The sequence below is a fragment of the Paracoccidioides brasiliensis genome (assembly GCF_000150735.1).
Source record: "Paracoccidioides brasiliensis Pb18 unplaced genomic scaffold supercont2.2, whole genome shotgun sequence".
Classification (NCBI taxonomy): Eukaryota; Fungi; Ascomycota; class Eurotiomycetes; order Onygenales; family Ajellomycetaceae; genus Paracoccidioides; species Paracoccidioides brasiliensis.
Genome location: NW_011371359.1, coordinates 277,830 through 297,161, shown reverse-complemented (window position 1 = coordinate 297,161; position 19,332 = coordinate 277,830). Strand labels below are relative to the sequence as shown.

Here is a 19,332-nt window from a genome sequence, read left to right as displayed (position 1 = left end):
GGAGAAGAAACAGACGCAAGGGCAACAAATCTCAACTTAAATACAATTTTTAGGTGGCTGGTCGTCATAATTTAACCATGCAACCCATATTGCAAAGGTTGCTAGTTTGAACTCACAGACCACACCAAGCACGGTAAGGAATTACTCCACACTGTTCATAGAGTGGTCGCCTTCATTGATCCGCTGTTTGGAAATAAAAGTTAGGGTGATTTGATGACGTTTTAGTGGCCACGGCAATTTGAGCCAGAACATCACTCGCATTGCCCCAACTCTGGACCTTGAAATTACCGCAATTTCTCATATGAGAAGGGCCATTCTAATCAATGCTAATCACCTCTTTAAACAAGTTTACATCATATATCATGCTTCCAAACACCTGTCCCTTCACATGCTTAAGGAAGGGATCCCAGGCCGAAAGAGGGAGCCGTCCGCCGCTGGTTTGATGTATAAAAAGGGGATGTTATTACAGGATCCCGCTGGGAAATCCTATCGTGACTACTCACAACAACAATGCTTGTTGTTGGTAAGGAGTATAATGAACTCTTGCGACAAATTTCACAAAGGACTTGTCGAATCCAGGACTGCCGCCTTGTTCTAGTGAGGGTTGGTCTATTAGAATCACACCTTAAATGGACCAAAACATGGACGCCGAACGGCCTACGGCCGGTTGATGAACTGTGATATAAAATGCAGCTCATAACCACCGCTCCGTTCGTCAAGATCTAATTTGATTGCCAGCCGATTATAATTCCTGACATTATCCGGTTTAAGATAATTAAAACCACAGCATATCTGATCGACTTTGCGATCCATGAAACTCACACTCGCTGCACTAGTAGCCTCAGTAGTCGTGGCTAACGCCGCTGTCCAAGGATTAAATATCTCCTATTTGGTAACAATATGTCGATTTCGCAAGCTCACATAAATACGGAGCTCGTTTTATCATCAGGGTGAATCCATACGTCCATCCTCCACCTCTTTCCATTCAATTCTCTCCTCCAACGGTCATAACACCGCAAACCTACACCGACCCTTCCTTCAGCATTCACTACACGAGTGCAACAAAGGCAGGTTTTATTCGTGCTGGATATCAGTTCGCGCACCCAGATTCAGCCATTGGTGCAGCACAAACTGCACACTTCCTAGAGCTTTTGGAGGGGGGGGGGGGGGGGGGGTTGACCAGCAACGGCATAACTTTGCCTGGCATGTTGGATATCGAAAGCAACGCGAATGGATCCCAATGCTACGAGCTCAGTGCATCTGCGATGGTGTCGTGGATCTATGATTTCGTCACTAGCTGTGAAAGCAAAAAGATATCCCATGATCTACACGTCGCCTAGCTGGTGGAAGCCATGCATTGTTGATGCCAGGTTGAGCGGACGGCGCCGGCACGCCACCTGGCGGTTGGACACATATCATCTGGCAGTTCGGATAAGTATGAGGTTGGGGGAGACGGGGATCTGTTAAATGGTGATCAGGCGGGGTTGGTTTAGTTAGCTTCTGGCCGAGGGGCTAGATTTTGGATTTTGTGGTCTGGCCAAGTTCAATCTGAGATATATCTAAGCAGGCAAACATGGAACTTGTACATAAGTAGTAACGATGGTTCCCTTTCTATCAGTGGTTCTGCGAGTTTGTTCTTACATGTTATGAAATAATATCAGGGCCCATTCTTCTCACTGTTGACGCGGGGCAACTATTCTGTCGGTGCTATTCATGTGAAAATGGAAAGCAAAGAGAGAGTAGAGGAATTCTGCAGGCTTTATACATAGTTCTATTAAAGTTGGTATTTATGTGAAAGGTTTCTGGGAGAAGATTTTCACCCCCGCTTCTCTGCCCCTATTCGCGAGCGGGACAGTTGAGCTGCTGAGCCATCGTTTGTGTCATCAAGTAAAAGCTGATGACAAACCTGCGACCGACCTTAGACAAGACACTATACAACCACCATCTGACGACTCTCCGGCTGGCGGCATCTGTGTTTAGCTGGTAACCGACTCCCCAATGAAAAATCCTAATCCTAAATCTAGCAACGAGATTTTGTGTTTTTACTTATTTACCAGGATGGACGGGTTGCCGCATTTTACACCGAGGTCGTCATCAAGGGCGCGTTTCCTTGATATAAAATCTGATATCATCAAAGGGTTTCTTGGAAGACTAGCTTAAGAGAATGGAATTCGCCGTGATATTGAAAAGCGCGTATCAGGAACCAGAAGAAAGAGTGAATAATAGCCTTTGACTGATTAAGTTCAATTTCTTCCACGGATTCCGACATTGCAGCGTCAAATCAACACAATTTCACCGTCTCTGATCTATGATCCCAGAGGAGTCTAACTGGTTACATCCACAGAAGTATCGTACTCTGCCTGTATACTTCTATGAAAAGGGGAGGGGCTCTGAATCATGTCGAACAAAACTCCAGCCTACATCCTCTCCGTAACCGCTGGCCCTACCTACAACTCCTCGACCCACAACCCAGTCATTGTCAATTCTCCCGTCGCCCACCTCATAGAAACAGAGCACGCAACCATTGATCTCCGCGTCCGCATCCAAGACTTCACAGGTGCGTATTAAAGAACCACTCCTCTCTCTCGTTTCGCCCTTCCTTTTCTCTTTTGACATGATTTCCCCCTCACAGGTCTTCCCCGCACCTCTCCCCGCACATCTCCCTACTTCTCGCATCCAATCCATAGAAACGACCAATACTCCATTGCCATCTCACTAGTCCCCAAACACGCTGTGCGTGGCACAGATCTGGTTTTCGGCAACGATTTTGACCACCCCATCCGCCATAACCTGCCGCCAGGCACGAACAAAGCGCTGAAGATTGTCAAGTGGACCATCGACCCAGGATTGGAGGGCGATGCATATGCGGATCGGCCGTATTTGTATGGGCCTGCGTTATCGAGTTGGAATTTCCTGAGGATTTGTGATGTTGGGGAAGGCCGGAATTTGAAGGTGGAAGAAGAGGTTATTCAAGAAGGCGGAGAGGGCGGTGGTGAGGAGGTGAGGAGGAAGTTGGATATTCCTGATGATGCGGTGAGGAGGAGAAAGTTTTTCCTGGATAAGGCGAATCGCGAGCGATTTGTGTTTGAGGAAGGGAGGTTGTATAAGGCAGATTTTGGGAATGGGTATTTGGGGTTTAATGGTGAGTTTCATGAAATATAATCGCCTTTCTCCATGAAGGGGACAGAAGAGAGTGGGCTAATGAGGCTGTGTGCAGATTTTTCTCTTCGACTCCCCGGCTTCAGCATCAAAGTCACCAAATACATTAACGTTAAAAACCATCAACTCCGCTACGTGTTGAAGAACAAGCGCACTGGCGATGTGTATTTTGTGGTGCTCTTTACATTGCTTCTGGATGGTGATGGTAGGGAGTGGGAAGGCGAGGAGATTGGAGTTGCTGATGATGGTGGTAGCGGTGATGATGTTGACAATGGTGACGATGACGACGATAGCGATGATGTTGATAATGATGATGACGATGATGATGGAGGAGGAAACAAAGATAAGTATATTGACAACGATGAGGGCGTCGATTGAGTCCGATATAAGTATTTGACAAATTACGGCTTGAACGCAGTCACGAGTGATGATCGCTCTCATGAGACACATGAGGAATTTTTTTGTACTGATCCATACGGATTGTCTTGGGTTAAATAGAGATTGGAAAACGCATCGAGATTGGGCATACGCTTGCACTACACTACGGTTGCAGCGAAATTAAAGTGATTGAATACGATTATGACTTTCGCATACGCAATGCTCAAATTTGAATCTATACTTTTGGTGTTTGTGTAATTACCAGTGACTTCTTTTGAGGTTTTCCCCCATTTTTCAACTGTTTCATAACCCCAAAAATTCAGCAACCACAAACTAAGTTAACTTTCTATATCCTCGCATCGCATGCTCTACTATATCTACAACCTCCTCAACACATCCTCTAGCACCTCATCCGTCTTCGCCTTTCCCCCCAAATCCGGCGACAAAAACGCCCCCGCATCCAGATTTGCATCAACTGCCTTATAAATGATAGCAGCAGCCTTTTCCTCCCCCAAAAACTCCAACATAAGCGCGACACTTCTCAGCGTCGCGATGGGATTCGCAATACCCTTGCCCTCAATATCTGGCGCAGACCCATGGCACGGTTCACCAATGGCAAAGTTGTCGCCAACATTAGCACTGGGAACAAGACCCAGCGACCCAACAAGTGCCGCAGCGCCATCAGATAGAATATCGCCGTACAAGTTGGGAGCAACGATGACGTCGTAGTACGACGGCTGGCGGAAGAGCTTGTACACCATGGAGTCGACAATTTGCTCCTCGACAGCGACAGTCCCAGCGAAGCGGGTTTGGGCTAGTGCGCGTCGCGCGGTCTCGCGGAAGAGCCCGTCGGTCTGGCTGAGGACGTTGGATTTGTGGGTGATGGTGACCATGGGCTTGGACCTCGCGTTGGACTTTGTGCTGGGGTCTGCGTCACGGATCTTCTGTCTGCGTAGGGCAATGTCACCGGCCATGGTGGCAATGCGGAAAGAGGCGTGTTCAGAGATCCGCTTGATGGCCTCTGCGACTTTGCCATTGGGAGTGTCACTGGTTTTCTCCTCTTTGACGTAGAGGTCTTCGGTGTTCTCGCGGACAATGACGAGGTCGATTGGGGTCCCGGAGGAGCCTGTGGTGGTGCGGACGGGCCGTACGTTTGCGTATAGGTCAAGGCGTTTGCGGAGAGCGACGATTGGGGAGGAGTAGCCCGCTACTTTTGTGCTTGGGGAACTGTGTATTGGGCATCAGTTAAAAGATGAAGGCCAGGGCGAAGGTAATTGAATTGTGTTAAAATGGATACCTGACAGCCCCGAACAGGGCGCCATCACATTCCTTCTTGAGAACCTCGACAGTTTTATCGGGGAGAGCAGCTCCCGTCTTCTTGAAGGTGTCAAAGCCAGCCTCAAGGTCAACGAAGGAGAATTTCAGGCCCAGAGATGAGGGAAGTGCTTCTAGAAGCCTTCGACCAGCCTGTTTTTGGATTTCTTCAGTATTTGAAAAGCTTTCAATTGGCTCCTTTCTTGGTATAGCGAGTCATTGCCACAACATCATAGCGGATGAGCATACCGGAATGACCTCTCTGCCAATCCCGTCGCCGGGGATGAGGCCTATATAATATTGTCAGTGTGGCAATTTCATTACATGCAGGGTTGAATAGAGAGCAATTGACCTATTCTCAATGTTCTGGCAGCCATGGTCGCGCTGTTGAGTTGCTAATATGTTGTCTCCTGAATTGTAGTGGAGTCAACAAAAAGTTTGGGCCAGTCCCGCTGTCGGAGCTTGGCATGCTTATATAAGTGACAAACTTGGCAGGTTGAATGTGCTCACGTGACGTTATGCCAAGTTCTTTGAACCCCCCCTTTATTTTTTTTTTTTTTATTTTTTTTTTTTTCGTTAACGTTTTTCCCAAAGCGGACATAAAACGGTGTCGACGGATCCAGGAGATATAAAACCGCGGATAACAATGGTATCAAGGGTTATTGTATGGAGAATTCTCCGTGGAAGAATGTGGATATGCCCTTACGGACATCGTTCAGTACAATGCTCGCTGAGGAAAGTGTGGAGGGATATTTAATAACGGCGCAGATATATCTCCACGTTGCCTTCATAGCAGCCAGCTGAAACGCTCAGCCGGTTTCTGATCCAGACAGGCATTCACGGATGAGCAAGTGTAGATATTTATACCCTCGACACAGCCTTGAGCCTTGAAAATCCAACGAATAATATCGAAGTGAGGGTATTCCTTAATTCGGGTACGACCCCGAAACTATCGCAAGAAGGAAACCTCCAGAAGCAGCCGTGACAATACACCTGAAGCTGGTTTTTGCCCCTTCATATTGATCCTTCTTCCCTTTTTAATTCTCCTTTGTTACGACACAGCACTGTGAATGAGGACAGGCGTTGATTGGCTGCTATTTAATGTTTTGCAGCAAGCCCGTGATCATGAGAGGGAGACGCATTTCGTCATCTCTTCTCGATTCCCGGAGCTGGAGGAGTATTCGTCCTGTGCTCCGAATGGAGAGTTGTAAATAAATAACCAAATGCTGTAACCGCCCTTGAAGCCACATTCCTATGTGACCCAACAGCCAACCCCTTACAATTACTTCATACCGTTGTATGTTGTATCAAAATAATATTTTAATTGCCCATTGCAGCGCCGCGGGAGAAAAAGCAAGACATATAATGAACACCGGTGACGATCACAGATATCTTATTTATGCCTAACATAACATGCTATTGTTGTAATCTTAAATAAATATTCTGCAACTGCCAGCAAGTGTGCCATTTATGTAATTTTATAAATCCGTCTATCCTGTCCTTTCATATTTCTCTGCTCTCACCGTGCTCTGTATCTTCTCCTGTTTTCCCTCAATCACGTTACCCATTCCCCAACACGTGCAGCATCCTCCCCTTACTCCCTCCTCTCCCCTTTTTCATCCTCAACCTCACAATTTCGCCGGTTTCACAATTTCCCCCTCCGTCAGCTTGCTGTTATCTCGTCACCAAATCCTTCGACATATCGATTCACCTGGTTTCAATCTCTTTTCTACAACCGCTCCTCCATCTCCCATGCAAGCCTCCCCCTCTGCATGCATTCTCTGCTATAGCCCTGACTGGCCGCCAGCAATCTCATTCCTCGTCCCCCCCCCCCGCTGCCTGATCGATTGATTGATCTCTCCTGATCATCCACCATGTCGGATAGTCGGGCCCAGACCGGTGTCCGGAGCCTGCTGGCCCGTTTTGAGAACAACAATAATAACAACTCATCAACCTCTCCCCCCTCGAGAGGCCGCTCACCAATCGACACCGACCTCTCCGGCTCCGTCCGCCCTCTCTCCAAGGTCAGAGCAAACTTCGTAGCCGTCGAACGCACTGGACGGCCTGGATCTGCTCCTATGTGGGGGTTGAGAAAGACTTCGGATGTGGATATCAACACTACCAATCATATCAATAACACCAATAATTCGCCTGGGAAACTCGAAAGAACCACGAAAGCCGGTGTCGAAGAACTGGGCAGCCCAATGGAGATGTCGTCGGGCGATAGCGTGGATAAGGGAATTATGAGCAATTCTTTGGCTTTCTCGGCTCCAGATAATAATAATATTAATAATAACATTGTCAGCATTGAAGATGGGGTTATCAATCGACCTTGGGCTGCTAAGCTACCCTCTAAATTTACAGATTCCCCTCCACCGAAAATACATCCTACTTCAGCAGATATTTTGGTGACCGCTACTTCTGCGACGGAAGGGAAACCGGAACCGGGCAAAAACGCATCGAAGGGTGACTCACAAGTGGATAAGCCTCAGGGAGTGGATACGGCGCTATTGGCTGCTTCTCGTTTGAATGGGAATCCCCGAAGCAAAGATTCACCCAAGAAGACCCGTATTTCGACGAATCCATCCGCACGTCCTCCAAATATTGTCATTGAAAATGATGTCAATAAGGCAGCGGCCAAGAAGTCGTCGCCAAACGAGCTGAAATCGCCTTTCCCTCGATCACCAAGGACACCAACGACAACTACATCACACACTAACGCCAAACCTACACCTCGTAGCACATCAGCCAAAGGGTCAGACAACCTTCACACAGCAGCGAAACAACCTAATCGAGCAGCGGCGGGGAAACCCACATCAAACCCCAAATCAACCATTTCTGCTAGGGAAAAGGCAATAAAACCCTCTACCGAGAACCCTCCCAGTGACTCTAGATCCCGTACAAGATCTCCAACACGCCCCGTCCGTCTTCCAAATTCAGTGATCGCACCAACCGCATCTTCTGCAGCGAAACTAAACCCAGATGGCCGCCCAGCCAGCCAAGCGGACACAAACACAACAAAACTCAACCGCAAATCATCCAGTCTAAGAAGCGATCGAAACTCAATTTCCTCAAGAGCAACCGCACCAAACGCACCTACAGTGCAGAAACAGCCCTCTCGAGCCTCCTCCTTGGCTCCCCAGCAGAATACATCCCACGACAGGCCCCGATCACGCTTAGGCAACCCCCCCAGCACCACAACCCGTCCGGCTGATGAGTCGTTCTTGGCTAGAATGATGCGTCCCACTGCAAGTTCTGCAAGCAAGATGCATGAGAAGATTGAAATCAAGAGTCCACCTCGGGGATCTGTACCGCCAAAACCACGGAGAAAGAGTGGAGATAGTGCAAGTAGCCATACGAGCATGACCGCGGCGTGTGTGCCGCCCTCTTCGAAGAAGAGAGTTGTCAAAGCTGTGCAGACACTGTCGAATGGGCATGTAGAACCGCATAAGAAGCAGGAGCCAGATGGCACTCAAGCTGAGGCTGTACCTGCTGCTGCGGCCGCGACTGAGGTTGAGGTTGAGGTTGCGGTTCAGAAGCCTAAGCCTGAACCTGCCGTAGTTAAGCCCGTGCCTGATACTGTGCCCGAAATCGCTGCTTCTAAAGCTGATCTTCCCATTTCGCCTACTTCTGAGCCTGCTGACTTAGAGCCATCGGTCAAGGCGGAAGTCGAGCCTGAACCAGGCTTTTCTGAGCCCACTGTTGCTGGTCCTCTCATCCCTGAGCCCATCCCGTCCCCTTTGGCAGAGAAAGCAGAAGCTCCCGCGGTCGAAGTGGATCCCGCAAACATCCCATTACCCGAAGCCACCGAAATTGTTGATCTATGATCGCTACCCTCTCCGTCTCCAGAACCAAGACTATTTTGCGCAATTACGCACTTTTAACTTTACGTACAGGTCATGACAACATAACGCCTCCCAGCGTCTCCACTTCATTTCATTTCAGATCCATCCTTGTCACCAATGTGAAATTTAGCAATGCCTATTTCCTCTATTTCCTCTATTTTTTTACTTATTATTTTTTTCACTTTTCAAACCTTCAAGCCATTGTCCTTGTGTGTTTCTTTATTTTGATGGTTCAGATATCACTCGTTGCTAGCCTTGATTCGTACCCACAGATATCCTTTTGGCCCAATCTGGCTAGCCGCGCCACCATTGAAGCGCGTATTTTCTTCTTCTTTTTTCTTTTGCTTTTGGTGTTGTGTTTTTATTTTGGCCCTAAGCAAAGAACATTTCGTTTTTACATATCATATATCTTCTCTTAACTTTGTACGAGTCCTGCCTTTTTCAGTTCTATTCCCCCCGAAAATCAACCAAAATAGCTTTGCTTATTTGTTTGGCTTTTGTTTTATCTGTCAATTTTTGATCAATCTCCAGTTTTTTCTCCTTAGATTTTACTTCTTGTTTTCTTACGTGTTGTTTGTCACATCAACCTGGACTTTTTTTTATCACTTTATTTTCTGTTTCTCCGTATTCTCATTTTCTCTTTTATCCATCCATTTCGCTTACCCTTCACATTTCCACATTTCCATTTTCATTTTTATTTTGCAATATTGTAATGGTTTTGATTTCAGTCAATTCTCATTTTCAAACGTTTTCACACTAGCAGAAGGATTACTGTCCAAAAGCATCTTTTTTCATATTTTTAAAGTTTTGTAGCTAGCCTAAGGCTTTTGGAAAGACTGAACTGAATTGAATTCACCTGGTTTTATTTGATTATTGCTCTTTCTTGTTACTTTGTTTAATAAGAAGTAACTGAACCTTCAAGTTAAAAGAGCTCATCTTGTTCCCTGGGTCAGATTGGTCACCTCACATAAAGGTTGGGTGGGCCTCGGGTACGGTTCAGGGGTACAGAAGTTTAAGTCTCCACACCCTTGCCGCCGCAGACGCCCAGAACCCTATATTCCACATACAAGCCTTCCCGCGACATCATCTACATTATCCTAGGTACTATAAACCTTAGATAACATGCACGGTTTGCCATCACGGCGGCCCCGTCCGTCCTTGTCATTCTCTCCCTCTGGAATGGTCCAAACTTGAGCACCACCCCTCATGCAAATCCCACGTCTACAGCGGCCACCCCAAGTGTGCACGCTATCAGGATGACTATCAATGAAGAGCATGTCAACCAACCCGGAGCTTTACGTATCAATACGTGAAGCAACACAACTGCACGTAGAGCCGTCACTAAAGCGAACAAGACTGGTTATGCAGAGAAGGGCTAATTGAGCGATCCAGTATTCGGCCTGAAACCTCCAGGGTATTATATAGGCCACTCCGGGCAACATCAAGCACCCTACGGAGTGTTTCTCTACAAACTTAGTCTCGAGGCTTTCCTAGGCGGGGAGGAAGTAAATCTTAACTCAGCTATAAATGATCACATGTATGTCCATGTGGCAAAAACCAATAAAGATGAAGGGGACCACTAAAAGGAATAATTCAGGGAAAGTTAGTAAACAGCGAATTCTCTTTTTATAGAAGTGACAGAGATGACAAACACACAAAAAAAGGAAAATAGAAAAAAAATGAGAGAGTAATGGTGAGAAGAGTGGGACTCGAACCCACGCAGGTTGCCCTACTACGAATCCCGGCTTAATCAGATGACGTTTGCCAAGACCTGAACGTAGCGCCATAACCACTCGGCCATCTTCCCGATTTTGGTTTGGGTGTTACTGGACTCCAATGCAATTTTTAGGCAAAGTGGCAATTCTGTGCTTGGGCCCAAACTCCCGATGCTTAGGTTGAGAGTTAGATAGGCACTGCAACTTCCTGTCAAAATAGAGTAAATAAAAACAAACAAGTGCACCAGATGTTTATAAAAGGTAAAAATGGACTGAATATGCAATTGCTGAGGTGAAAATGTATGTCCTGTTTCTGCTGTCGTATTATTTACAAATATTTACGTCCAGAAGCAGAGAGAATGGGAAGAATCTCAAGGCTATATACACTCTACTCTACACCAGCCAAGTACTCGTAGGAATCAAATTATTCTAGTGTATATGAAGGGTTACATAGTAGCGTATAAATGGTTTCATTAATCCGCATATATACATCTGTGAAACCAAATTTCAACCTAGAGCTATCGTAGCTCAATCGGAAGAAACCGACCGATATGCATATGTCCCAGATCATCTTACCAGTATACTTCAACTCTCTCAATACTATTCAGAACGATAGACCCACTCTTGAAATAGGGATACACATTCCACGAGCCTACAAACTCAACTTCACCACCAAGGGCGTTGTCCTCCGGGTGGCAATCGAAGAAGCCCACCTCCCTAAATGTTTTTACCGGTTGGGTCCCGGGCTACGGAACTGACATCCACAATGCGCAGGCCAGACCCAGAGTTCGATTGGTACAACAGCCCGTTTAAGGACATATTTAGTTGTGGTCAGTAGACTTAACCGGCGATTGATAGAAGCCAGTGAAGAGTGGCGCAGCGAGGTTTTTGAGGTCGACGACGTAGGTGGTGTGGTGTGCCCTGATTTGCCGCGGTTGGTGCCGTCGGCTTCATAAGCTGGTCATCGAGGGGCAGGTATTCCATTTTCTCATCGGCGAGCCAGCCCTGGTGCATGTAGGCGGCGCGCCATGGTATGGGGTTGTGGAGATCTGGACGGACTTGGGACATGTCAGTTACGTCGACGGTGTCTTCGTTGAAGTTGAAGCAGATTTCGAGGTTCCTGTATTGCTTGTGGGTGTGTCCTTTGTATATTACGCATCGGGCTGCACAGAGGTTTATGTTAGACGTAGATAATTGAGAATGCAGCTAAGGAGGGAGATGGAGATGCGTACCGCCATGAACGTATCCGTCTTCGTTGACGCATCCAGGAAATGTAGATTTGGCAGGGTTAGAAACGTCGATCATAAACAAGCCACCCGCGCAAAGGGTATTGCGTCCTGTTCCAACGGCATAGATCATGTTGGTCTCTTCGTGGGCAACAATGTTGTGAGAGCTGCCAAAGCCCTCAAACCACGCAGTGAGATCCTTTTTGATATCGAAAGTGACTGGATCACCCTTGATCCCCACCAGCCATATATTTCACTGCAAGTCAGCAAATTTTCAACCAAAAAAGAAATAGTCCTCTAGACTATAGCTTTCCCTGATCAAAGATTTGCAACCCGTGACCTGGAGCTTCGGATCCAATGTAAACCTAACCATCATAACCTTCATGTCGTGCCAGGGGCTTGGCTCCGTTTGGGTTGGCAAACGGCCAAGATATTTGAGCTCTCTGTTCTTTAAGTCTCAGCGAAGACGGTACCGTCTGTTTGTCCGACTGCAACGAACTCACGGCCGCCAGGGGGCGTTTCAACCTATATAATCGTTATGTGAGATGACAAGTCCAATTAAAGAGGAGAGGTTATCGAAAAGGAAAAGTTAGAGTGACGGAGTCAACGTACCCCAGACATTATTTCTCTCCCTGGTAGTACTTTTCATGTTCTCATGGCTTAGGAAAGAAAGCATATTGACACTGGAACAGCCGGGGTTAGCATGGGTTAGGGTTGGTTTAATGGCAATGATCATTGCCTCACCACCTCGCCGTCGATCATCGACGCAGCGCTTCAGGATTTTGTTAGACTTATATCTTCGGCGATTAAAGCTCCCTCTCTGTGTAGTTTATTCTGTGCAGCAACCTTCATGGTGGAATAGTTAGATTGGTTTACCCTTTGAGGACTGAGATAGGAGGAAGGTCAGCAAACTCTTGAGAGTATAGGGAACAACATTAAGAGGGCAGGCTAGCGAAAATATGGCACGTTAATTAAACTAGATGCCTGTGAGATGGGTGGTTTTCTTTGCTCCCTGGCTTTTATTTCCAATGTAATCTGATTGAATGACAACCAGCCAATCTTGCTTCGTAGATATTAGCGATGATGAATGCACTTCTTGTCCAGGATACCGCGCTCGAAAGCGTGGACATTTTTTTTCGCATAGAATCGATAGAAAGAAGTGCGGCGGGTCTCTTATTCATCCAGGTTTGCGGGAGGTGTCCAAAGAGTGAATAACAATGTGCAAATTACTTATTGCGAATGGATCAGGGATTGAAACCTCCAGGATATAGCAGTGTAAGATGACCGGTGGAGAATTTGCGGGGACGGTTCTTCGTGGTAAGAAACAACATTCATGGAAGATATTGGGTATGAGTAAAGTGGGAGTTTCTCCGCATGCTGCACACTGTGAAGAGGTTCAATCTGTTAGGCAGAAAGTAAGGTCATAGTTATTAAATCAACCCCGCTCATGGCTCGTATGAGGCAATACATATCTGTCAAGGATTGTGGATAAAATGTTTGGCAATACACTGGCAGACTACCAATTACACCTACCTGGGTAACGAAGTAACCAGGAGAGTCTGGATAGCCATTTGGACACTTGGGCAATGTTGAACAAAGGTGAATGGGCGATAATTGCCACTGATAGAGACAAGGGATAGTAACACAGGCTTATAAGATACGTAAGACGGGGAGTACAACCAGTACGATATAACTCAAAGGTAGATAGCATCCGGGTAACATTTACTGCAAGTGGAGAAGAGCCTGGCTCCTAGGGGTTGTTTAGAACATCACGCGATGGCAAATACCTCGATACCGCACCTGGAGAAACGAACAGAGTGACAGTTGGCATTGCTATCCATTCATTTTTGGGCATGAAGGGGGTGGGAGGTGCGTATATTTCATTCAGATTCAATATAAGCCAGAACCGATGTGAGAAGCAAGTATACCAAAAAATAATAGTAAATAAAATAAAATAAAATAAAATAAAGATCTCACATAAATTACCAAGCATGCGAAATCACAATGGCGGATGGCATCAAGACACCACAAAGTCCGTGCCGGCTATATCAGAAAGGAAGATATCCAAAACATACACCTCCTACCTCTCCCCCCGTAAATTCGTTTAAAACTTCTCCAGTTTCTTCAAAAGCTTGCCTACCCCCCTGCCAATCCCGGACTGTCTCTGAGGCTGTTTGGCATAAGGCGCCGCGGCTTCAGACTCAGTTGGCCGATACACCTGGTGATGGATGTCGTATACAGTTCCACCAGGTGGAAGTTGCTGTTGCTGTTGCTGTGACTGGCCATACGAGTAGTGCGAGTACCTGCCTATTGGAGGCTGGGGAGGCGGAGGAGCTTGGCCTGCATAACCGGCCTGGTAATGCTGAGTTTGAGAATGGTGCGGCGACGCGGGATGTGGTCCACCGAAATTCTGCTGTCTCCATAAATGAGCATTTGGATCTGCTGCTGGTTGTTGTGGTTGTGAGTATGGTACAGCGCCTGGAGTGACTGGTGGCGGTGGTGCGTGGGTAGCGACGGGAGGGGAAACGTAGGACATGCTTGCGGTCGGATTATGTCTAGAAGCGTGAGACGAGGTCGATGGCGTGTGAGTCAGACCGGCAGTTGGGGGTTGTGATCCGTACTGTCCACCATATCCCGGAATTTGGCCGGGCGGGTGAGGAGGAAACCCAGGAGACATAGGGGGACGGGCAGGAGGGAATGATTGGCCATGATCTGAAATGACAGCGGCAGCAAGTCCTGTTCCGGACGCGGCGTCCAGGGGCGGCGGTGTTTCCTCACGCAACTTAATGGGCTCTGGAGCCGCAGGGGCAGCGGGATTATACGCCAGGGGAGCATAATTTACTTGTAGTTCCTCTGGTTTGGAGGCAGGTGGCGCGGGGGTTGCTAGGGGGCTGACCGGTTCTGATGAGACCGCTAATTGGATGGGTCGAGGTGCGAAACCTGGGACCCCTTGCTGCGGAGCTGGTTGTTGTAGCTGGGGAGACTCAGATCGGGAGTTTCTAGTCTGGCCATTGTGGTAAGCAGGATCAGTTATCGCTACATTTTCCAGTTGTCGCACCACAGGGCTCACTGCAGGATCCTGCCCCGGGGCTTCGGAAACGGGGAAAGTGTTGAGTGGTGGAGGAGACCGGGCTTTCCGGACAGCTTCGGAAAATAGAGCAGCATCATTTGAAGTCCAAAAGTAGAGATCCAGGGTGTGTAGTCGGAGAACTGCTCTGCTTCCATCGCGAGGGTCAACGTGGGCCAATAGCCATTCATTCCGGTCAGCGCTTGAAGGCGGAGGCGACCCGTATATGCTCTGTCGAGGATCATCCACAGTCAAAGTGTAAAGTGTGGGGAATTTATCCGAGTTGTGCAAATGAGCATCACCCAAAGCTAAAAGTCGCAGCGCGCTCATCAGCAACGGGGAAATGTGAGCCCCGAGAGACCTTCAGATTGACATACATCCACAAAAGGCATCCTGCTCTGGCATTCCAGGATAATTTGCGATTTCAATCCTCGCTGCTTTATGCTGCACGGCATCATGGTAGACGTAGAGGTAAGATCCCTTGTCGAAGCGATGGTGCGCAGGCCGCGGTGAAGGAGCGGAGAAGTAGTAGTGAACGTCAACAAAGCTAGGAGAGTCAGTAACAGAGAGTGTAATGGCCGACCGAAGATAGGTATCGGCTTACACGGTGACTAGACATTCTTCGCCAGGAAGTGGAGGCATTGAATGCGACAGGGACGTATGCCGTTGAGAAAGATCGCAAGACAAGGGATAGGATAATACCACGAGAGCGACGCTCTGACCGCTACACAAGAATAAGAAAGAGAACAGTGGGATGTGGCGGGGATACGAAAACCAGACAGCAACAATGAAGAACAAAGATGTATCGAGAGTTGAGATGGAAGAGGGGGGACTTGGAGGAATGAAAGGAGAAGACGGCTAAGCGCCGTCCTGGCTGTCAGCCTATCCCATTATCGTGCAGCTGATCCCCGCGCTTAAGCAGCGTGAGGTCGAGATTTGCCTGATTGGGCCATTTGGGCTGCTTAAAATAACCAGGGTTCACAGGTATTTGACTGCGCAAACTAACTATGGAGAAATCTATCTTGGTATCAGTTGAGTCCATCATCTTCAACTACCGCCGACAGTGGTGGTTGCATGCTGGTGTCGGTGGGAATCGGACCAATTCCCACGTCTGGACGGACGTAGTTCAGCGGGGCAACATAGTGGAGAGACATGTTGAATGGCATGGATACACGGCGTATTACTTGGAAAAATAGCCAGCTAACGAATTCGGTGCCGTCTGGCACCATCAAACATTGGAGGTGACGATAGAAACACCTCGCGCGAGTTGAAGTTGGGGCTGGTTATTATCAACAACCCCCCGGCAAATCATTTTTCTTCATACAAACAACGTGATCACCCAGTGCCAGTTTATTATAGTGTTATCTGCCTCCTTGTCTCTTTGTATACTTTCTGCCTTCTCAATAGCGACGAAAGGAACAATCACAGAGTTGAGTTTGTCGCCAGCAGAATTGACACAGCAAGCTGTGAAGACAGGGCAGAAGCTTCAAGTGGAGACGTTCTCTGCACCAGATGTTAGATCACTCCAGTCAGCGTTTGTTAAGAATTATAACGAATTGTTTTTTTATTCCATAGTATTTCATCTCTGCCTCTTCACCTGCAAAGCAAGAACTGAGTCTGCAAGCTGATTAACGCTCAACTGATTTTTCACCATTACAATTTACGTGGTTTTCATGAAGATGTGACTACACTAGATCAGTTACCTTTCTACAGAGGATATAGCAGCAGACAGACAGATTGACTAAACACCTACGCACAGTGACATCTGAGTGGTTTTCTTTATTTCCGGAGGTGCAGGAAAGTTTTGAATCCCAGGCCTGGTATGATGTAGCATGTTTTCGGGTGGATTCTGGGCAATGGAGAATTTGCTGCCTTGGAGATTTATCGTTGTTTTGGCGGCCATCCGCACGTGATCAAGGCGTAAATAGAATCAAGCTCTCGCTCCCTGTTGAAGTTTCTCCGAAAAGCTGCGTTGAACAGACAAAAGAGATTACACCATTCCACAAGAGGGACCAAACCAACGACGAACTCACGTCCGTCCCAACAGCCCCCAACACTAAGGCTACAAAAAACACAATCCGAGGCGTCATCCTCTGCTCTCCCTTTCCTTGCCGAAGGCCTCTAGAGGGCAGTAATACACAATCTATTTCCACAATGTCCCTCAGCAACCTCGCACAGGTCTGCTCCTCCATTACCAATGCCTCCAAAGCCCGCCTCTCCATAATCTCCATCTCAAACACAAAGCTACACCTAAAACTCTCCATTGCCCTCCGGAATGCCGGATTCATCTCCACCGTCGTGCTAGGCGGGTGCCAGCCGCCCCCACAACACATTCTTCTCAAGATCCCAGCTGCCAACGACGAGGTCGAGCCCATCGAGCCCGTCACGACGGCAAACATAGCGTCGCGGCGGCTCTGGTTGGGACTGAAGTACTGGCAGAATGAGCCGGTGATTACCAAGATGTCGATGGTGAGCAAGCCGAAGAGGAGGTTGACGCTTAATGTGCCCAAGTTGAGATATATCGTGCGGGGGAACAAGATGGGGACTGTTGAGGGGCTGAGGTCACCGGGGGAGTGTTTGTTCTTGTTGACTAATCGTGGGATACTGGAAGCGAGGGAATGCGTGGAGAAAATGACGGGGGGGATTCCATTGTGTAGAGTTGTTTGAGACTGATGATTGAGAGAGATGTTGTGAGTTCTTGATTCTTTTTCATTGTTACATATGAAATGATTATTTTGTCTTTTTTTATATTTTTTATATTTTTATTTTGGTGTGTGTGTGTGTGTGTGTGTGTGTGTGTGTGTGTGTCAGGTTTACTACAAGTCAACAGCGGAGCGAAATGGCAACTGAATGATTTAGCACTGCGCTTGCTTGTATGTGTATGTATTATTGATCGATGTTTTCATACCCTTCCGTTGGAGGACCAAGACCATTTTTATAGAATTAGTCCCTATATATCAGTCCTCGACGCCATGTACTCCATTCACCTCCCTTACCCCAAAAACACCCTCTGCTCTTATTTCTTGATACAATCAATCCCGCTACGTTCGTGCATCTCCTGCCCTTGACCTAATTGTCATATATCTGGCGCCAGAAAATGCAATGGAATGAGAATCAACTATATACTTACTACCTTGCCTTGATTGACTTTGCCGAGCCCTGAAGGGTTCAACATGCACAAAACCCAAACCAACACCACCCAAAATGATACACACACTGCTTGTTAGAGTGTCAAAGAAACAATTCATATATGCAAACCGAAATATCTTACATTGACAAAAAGCGAATTCGCAGGGTCTTGCCGCGACTCGAACGCGGGGCCTCTCGCAATCTTTGCATTAGGGTGAACCCTAAGCGAGAATCATACCACTAGACCACAAGACCTTGTTGATTTTTAAATCGCCGGACCTGCACCCTTTGAGTCTGCTGATCTGGATCTGTAACGCTACTATGACCAACGGCTGGTCAATAAGATCAATGATAGGTGTTTAATGGGGGCCCTATATGTTATTGTCTTGTTGAAAGAGAAGTTGTTATCTCTATTCTTGAATTGTATTTTTCTGGCGTAAGAGTAGGAGGTGATAATGATATATATACACATGCATACCAGTCCCTATGATTCAGATCAAACAGAACGGTTCTTGCACGTCAGCCTATTCTAGAATAGTAATTATATTTCACTGGCTGACTGACTGATCTGAATCCATTGAAGATATTGATTGAAGATGTATGATCAAGAACAAGTGAGAGAGGATATATATATGTCAATAAGAAAAACATACACAAAGAAATAAGGCCAAGATGAAAAGGTATACAGCCTATGAATGATGAAGGCAAACATGAATAGAGGAGAGAAGAAAAAAACCGGAAACGGAGAGAAACATGCATATGCATAGGAGACAAAAGGTGGGTTTCGAGAGCCCGGGTGTGCATCACACTCGATGATTTGGACACCGGCAACGCTGCTTGCCGCAGGGGTGGTGGTGTTGTAAAGGGCCGCTCGACGGAGATATATATGCAAGAAGCGAAGGGAGAGAGGAGTTGTGCTTGACCTTTGTCATGTGCTGCTCTCCCTGCCTTCCTTCCGTCTTATCCCACGTCTCTTCGCGCATGGAACGATCATTGCGAACAACAACACTTGAACATGGATATTCCCGCCAACGCGAACGCTGGACACCAACCCTCAACCAATCCACCTCCCACCCTCCTATGCATCACTTACGACATGAAAAAACAACAAATTCCAAACATTCCAAAATCCACATTCCCAAAAGAGAAAGAGAAAAAAAATAACAGAAACGAAATGACTTCTTAACGCCTCCTCTCAAAGTATCCACTGGACCCTAACACCGCCACGCTCTGATCCATCACCCACTCGCCGATACCCAGGTAGCTCTCCACCCACTTGTTCACCTGCGGGTTATCCGATATCTTTTGCGAATTGAGGCTGGGGCTGAGATAATGGGGTTCATCCGACCAACCCACTTTACCCGACGACACGACATGGCCCCCTCATGCACGACATTGTGCCAAGGGTCTGGAGGGCGGAAATGTTGCGGTACACGGGAACAGTAATGGGAACCTAACTCCTTTTGCGATGGACACTATAGTCTGTTGGGGGAGGGGGG

The 19,332-nt window shown here is 47.3% G+C and overlaps 6 protein-coding genes and 2 non-coding genes across 8 annotated transcripts; 3 read left to right on the top strand and 5 right to left on the bottom strand.

Annotated features, from left to right (window-relative positions):
* Positions 1 to 2,397: 2,397 nt before the first annotated feature.
* Positions 2,398 to 3,537, top strand: PADG_01287 (uncharacterized protein; the record flags this gene model as incomplete). The annotated part of the gene is made up of 3 exons (XM_010759095.1): positions 2,398 to 2,557; positions 2,633 to 3,142; positions 3,218 to 3,537. The coding sequence occupies 3 exons, from the start codon at positions 2,398 to 2,400 to the stop codon at positions 3,535 to 3,537; spliced, it is 990 nt and encodes a 329-aa protein (XP_010757397.1).
* Positions 3,538 to 3,914: 377 nt separating this feature from the next.
* PADG_01286 (homoisocitrate dehydrogenase) lies at positions 3,915 to 5,228 on the bottom strand (the record flags this gene model as incomplete). Its single annotated transcript, XM_010759094.1, has 4 exons — positions 3,915 to 4,764; positions 4,835 to 5,004; positions 5,101 to 5,141; positions 5,204 to 5,228. The coding sequence occupies 4 exons, from the start codon at positions 5,226 to 5,228 to the stop codon at positions 3,915 to 3,917; spliced, it is 1,086 nt and encodes a 361-aa protein (XP_010757396.1).
* Positions 5,229 to 6,725: 1,497 nt separating this feature from the next.
* On the top strand, positions 6,726 to 8,678 carry PADG_01285 (uncharacterized protein; the record flags this gene model as incomplete). Its single annotated transcript, XM_010759093.1, has 1 exon — positions 6,726 to 8,678. The coding sequence occupies one exon, from the start codon at positions 6,726 to 6,728 to the stop codon at positions 8,676 to 8,678; it is 1,953 nt and encodes a 650-aa protein (XP_010757395.1).
* A 1,712-nt stretch (positions 8,679 to 10,390) lies between these two features.
* On the bottom strand, positions 10,391 to 10,503 carry PADG_11233. The gene has a single exon. It is a non-coding gene; the product is annotated as a tRNA-Leu (tRNA).
* A 748-nt stretch (positions 10,504 to 11,251) lies between these two features.
* Positions 11,252 to 12,258, bottom strand: PADG_01283 (uncharacterized protein; the record flags this gene model as incomplete). Its single annotated transcript, XM_010758548.1, has 5 exons — positions 11,252 to 11,574; positions 11,644 to 11,866; positions 11,978 to 12,093; positions 12,141 to 12,162; positions 12,250 to 12,258. 5 exons carry the CDS (start codon positions 12,256 to 12,258, stop codon positions 11,252 to 11,254), a joined length of 693 nt encoding a protein of 230 aa, XP_010756850.1.
* A 1,483-nt stretch (positions 12,259 to 13,741) lies between these two features.
* Positions 13,742 to 15,346, bottom strand: PADG_01282 (uncharacterized protein; the record flags this gene model as incomplete). Its single annotated transcript, XM_010759092.1, has 3 exons — positions 13,742 to 15,012; positions 15,082 to 15,251; positions 15,309 to 15,346. 3 exons carry the CDS (start codon positions 15,344 to 15,346, stop codon positions 13,742 to 13,744), a joined length of 1,479 nt encoding a protein of 492 aa, XP_010757394.1.
* Positions 15,347 to 16,858: 1,512 nt separating this feature from the next.
* On the top strand, positions 16,859 to 17,371 carry PADG_01281 (mitochondrial 37S ribosomal protein MRPS8; the record flags this gene model as incomplete). The annotated part of the gene is made up of 1 exon (XM_010759091.1): positions 16,859 to 17,371. The coding sequence occupies one exon, from the start codon at positions 16,859 to 16,861 to the stop codon at positions 17,369 to 17,371; it is 513 nt and encodes a 170-aa protein (XP_010757393.1).
* Positions 17,372 to 17,997: 626 nt separating this feature from the next.
* PADG_11232 lies at positions 17,998 to 18,088 on the bottom strand. Its single transcript has one exon. It is a non-coding gene; the product is annotated as a tRNA-Pro (tRNA).
* Between the last annotated feature and the right edge of the window lie 1,244 nt (positions 18,089 to 19,332).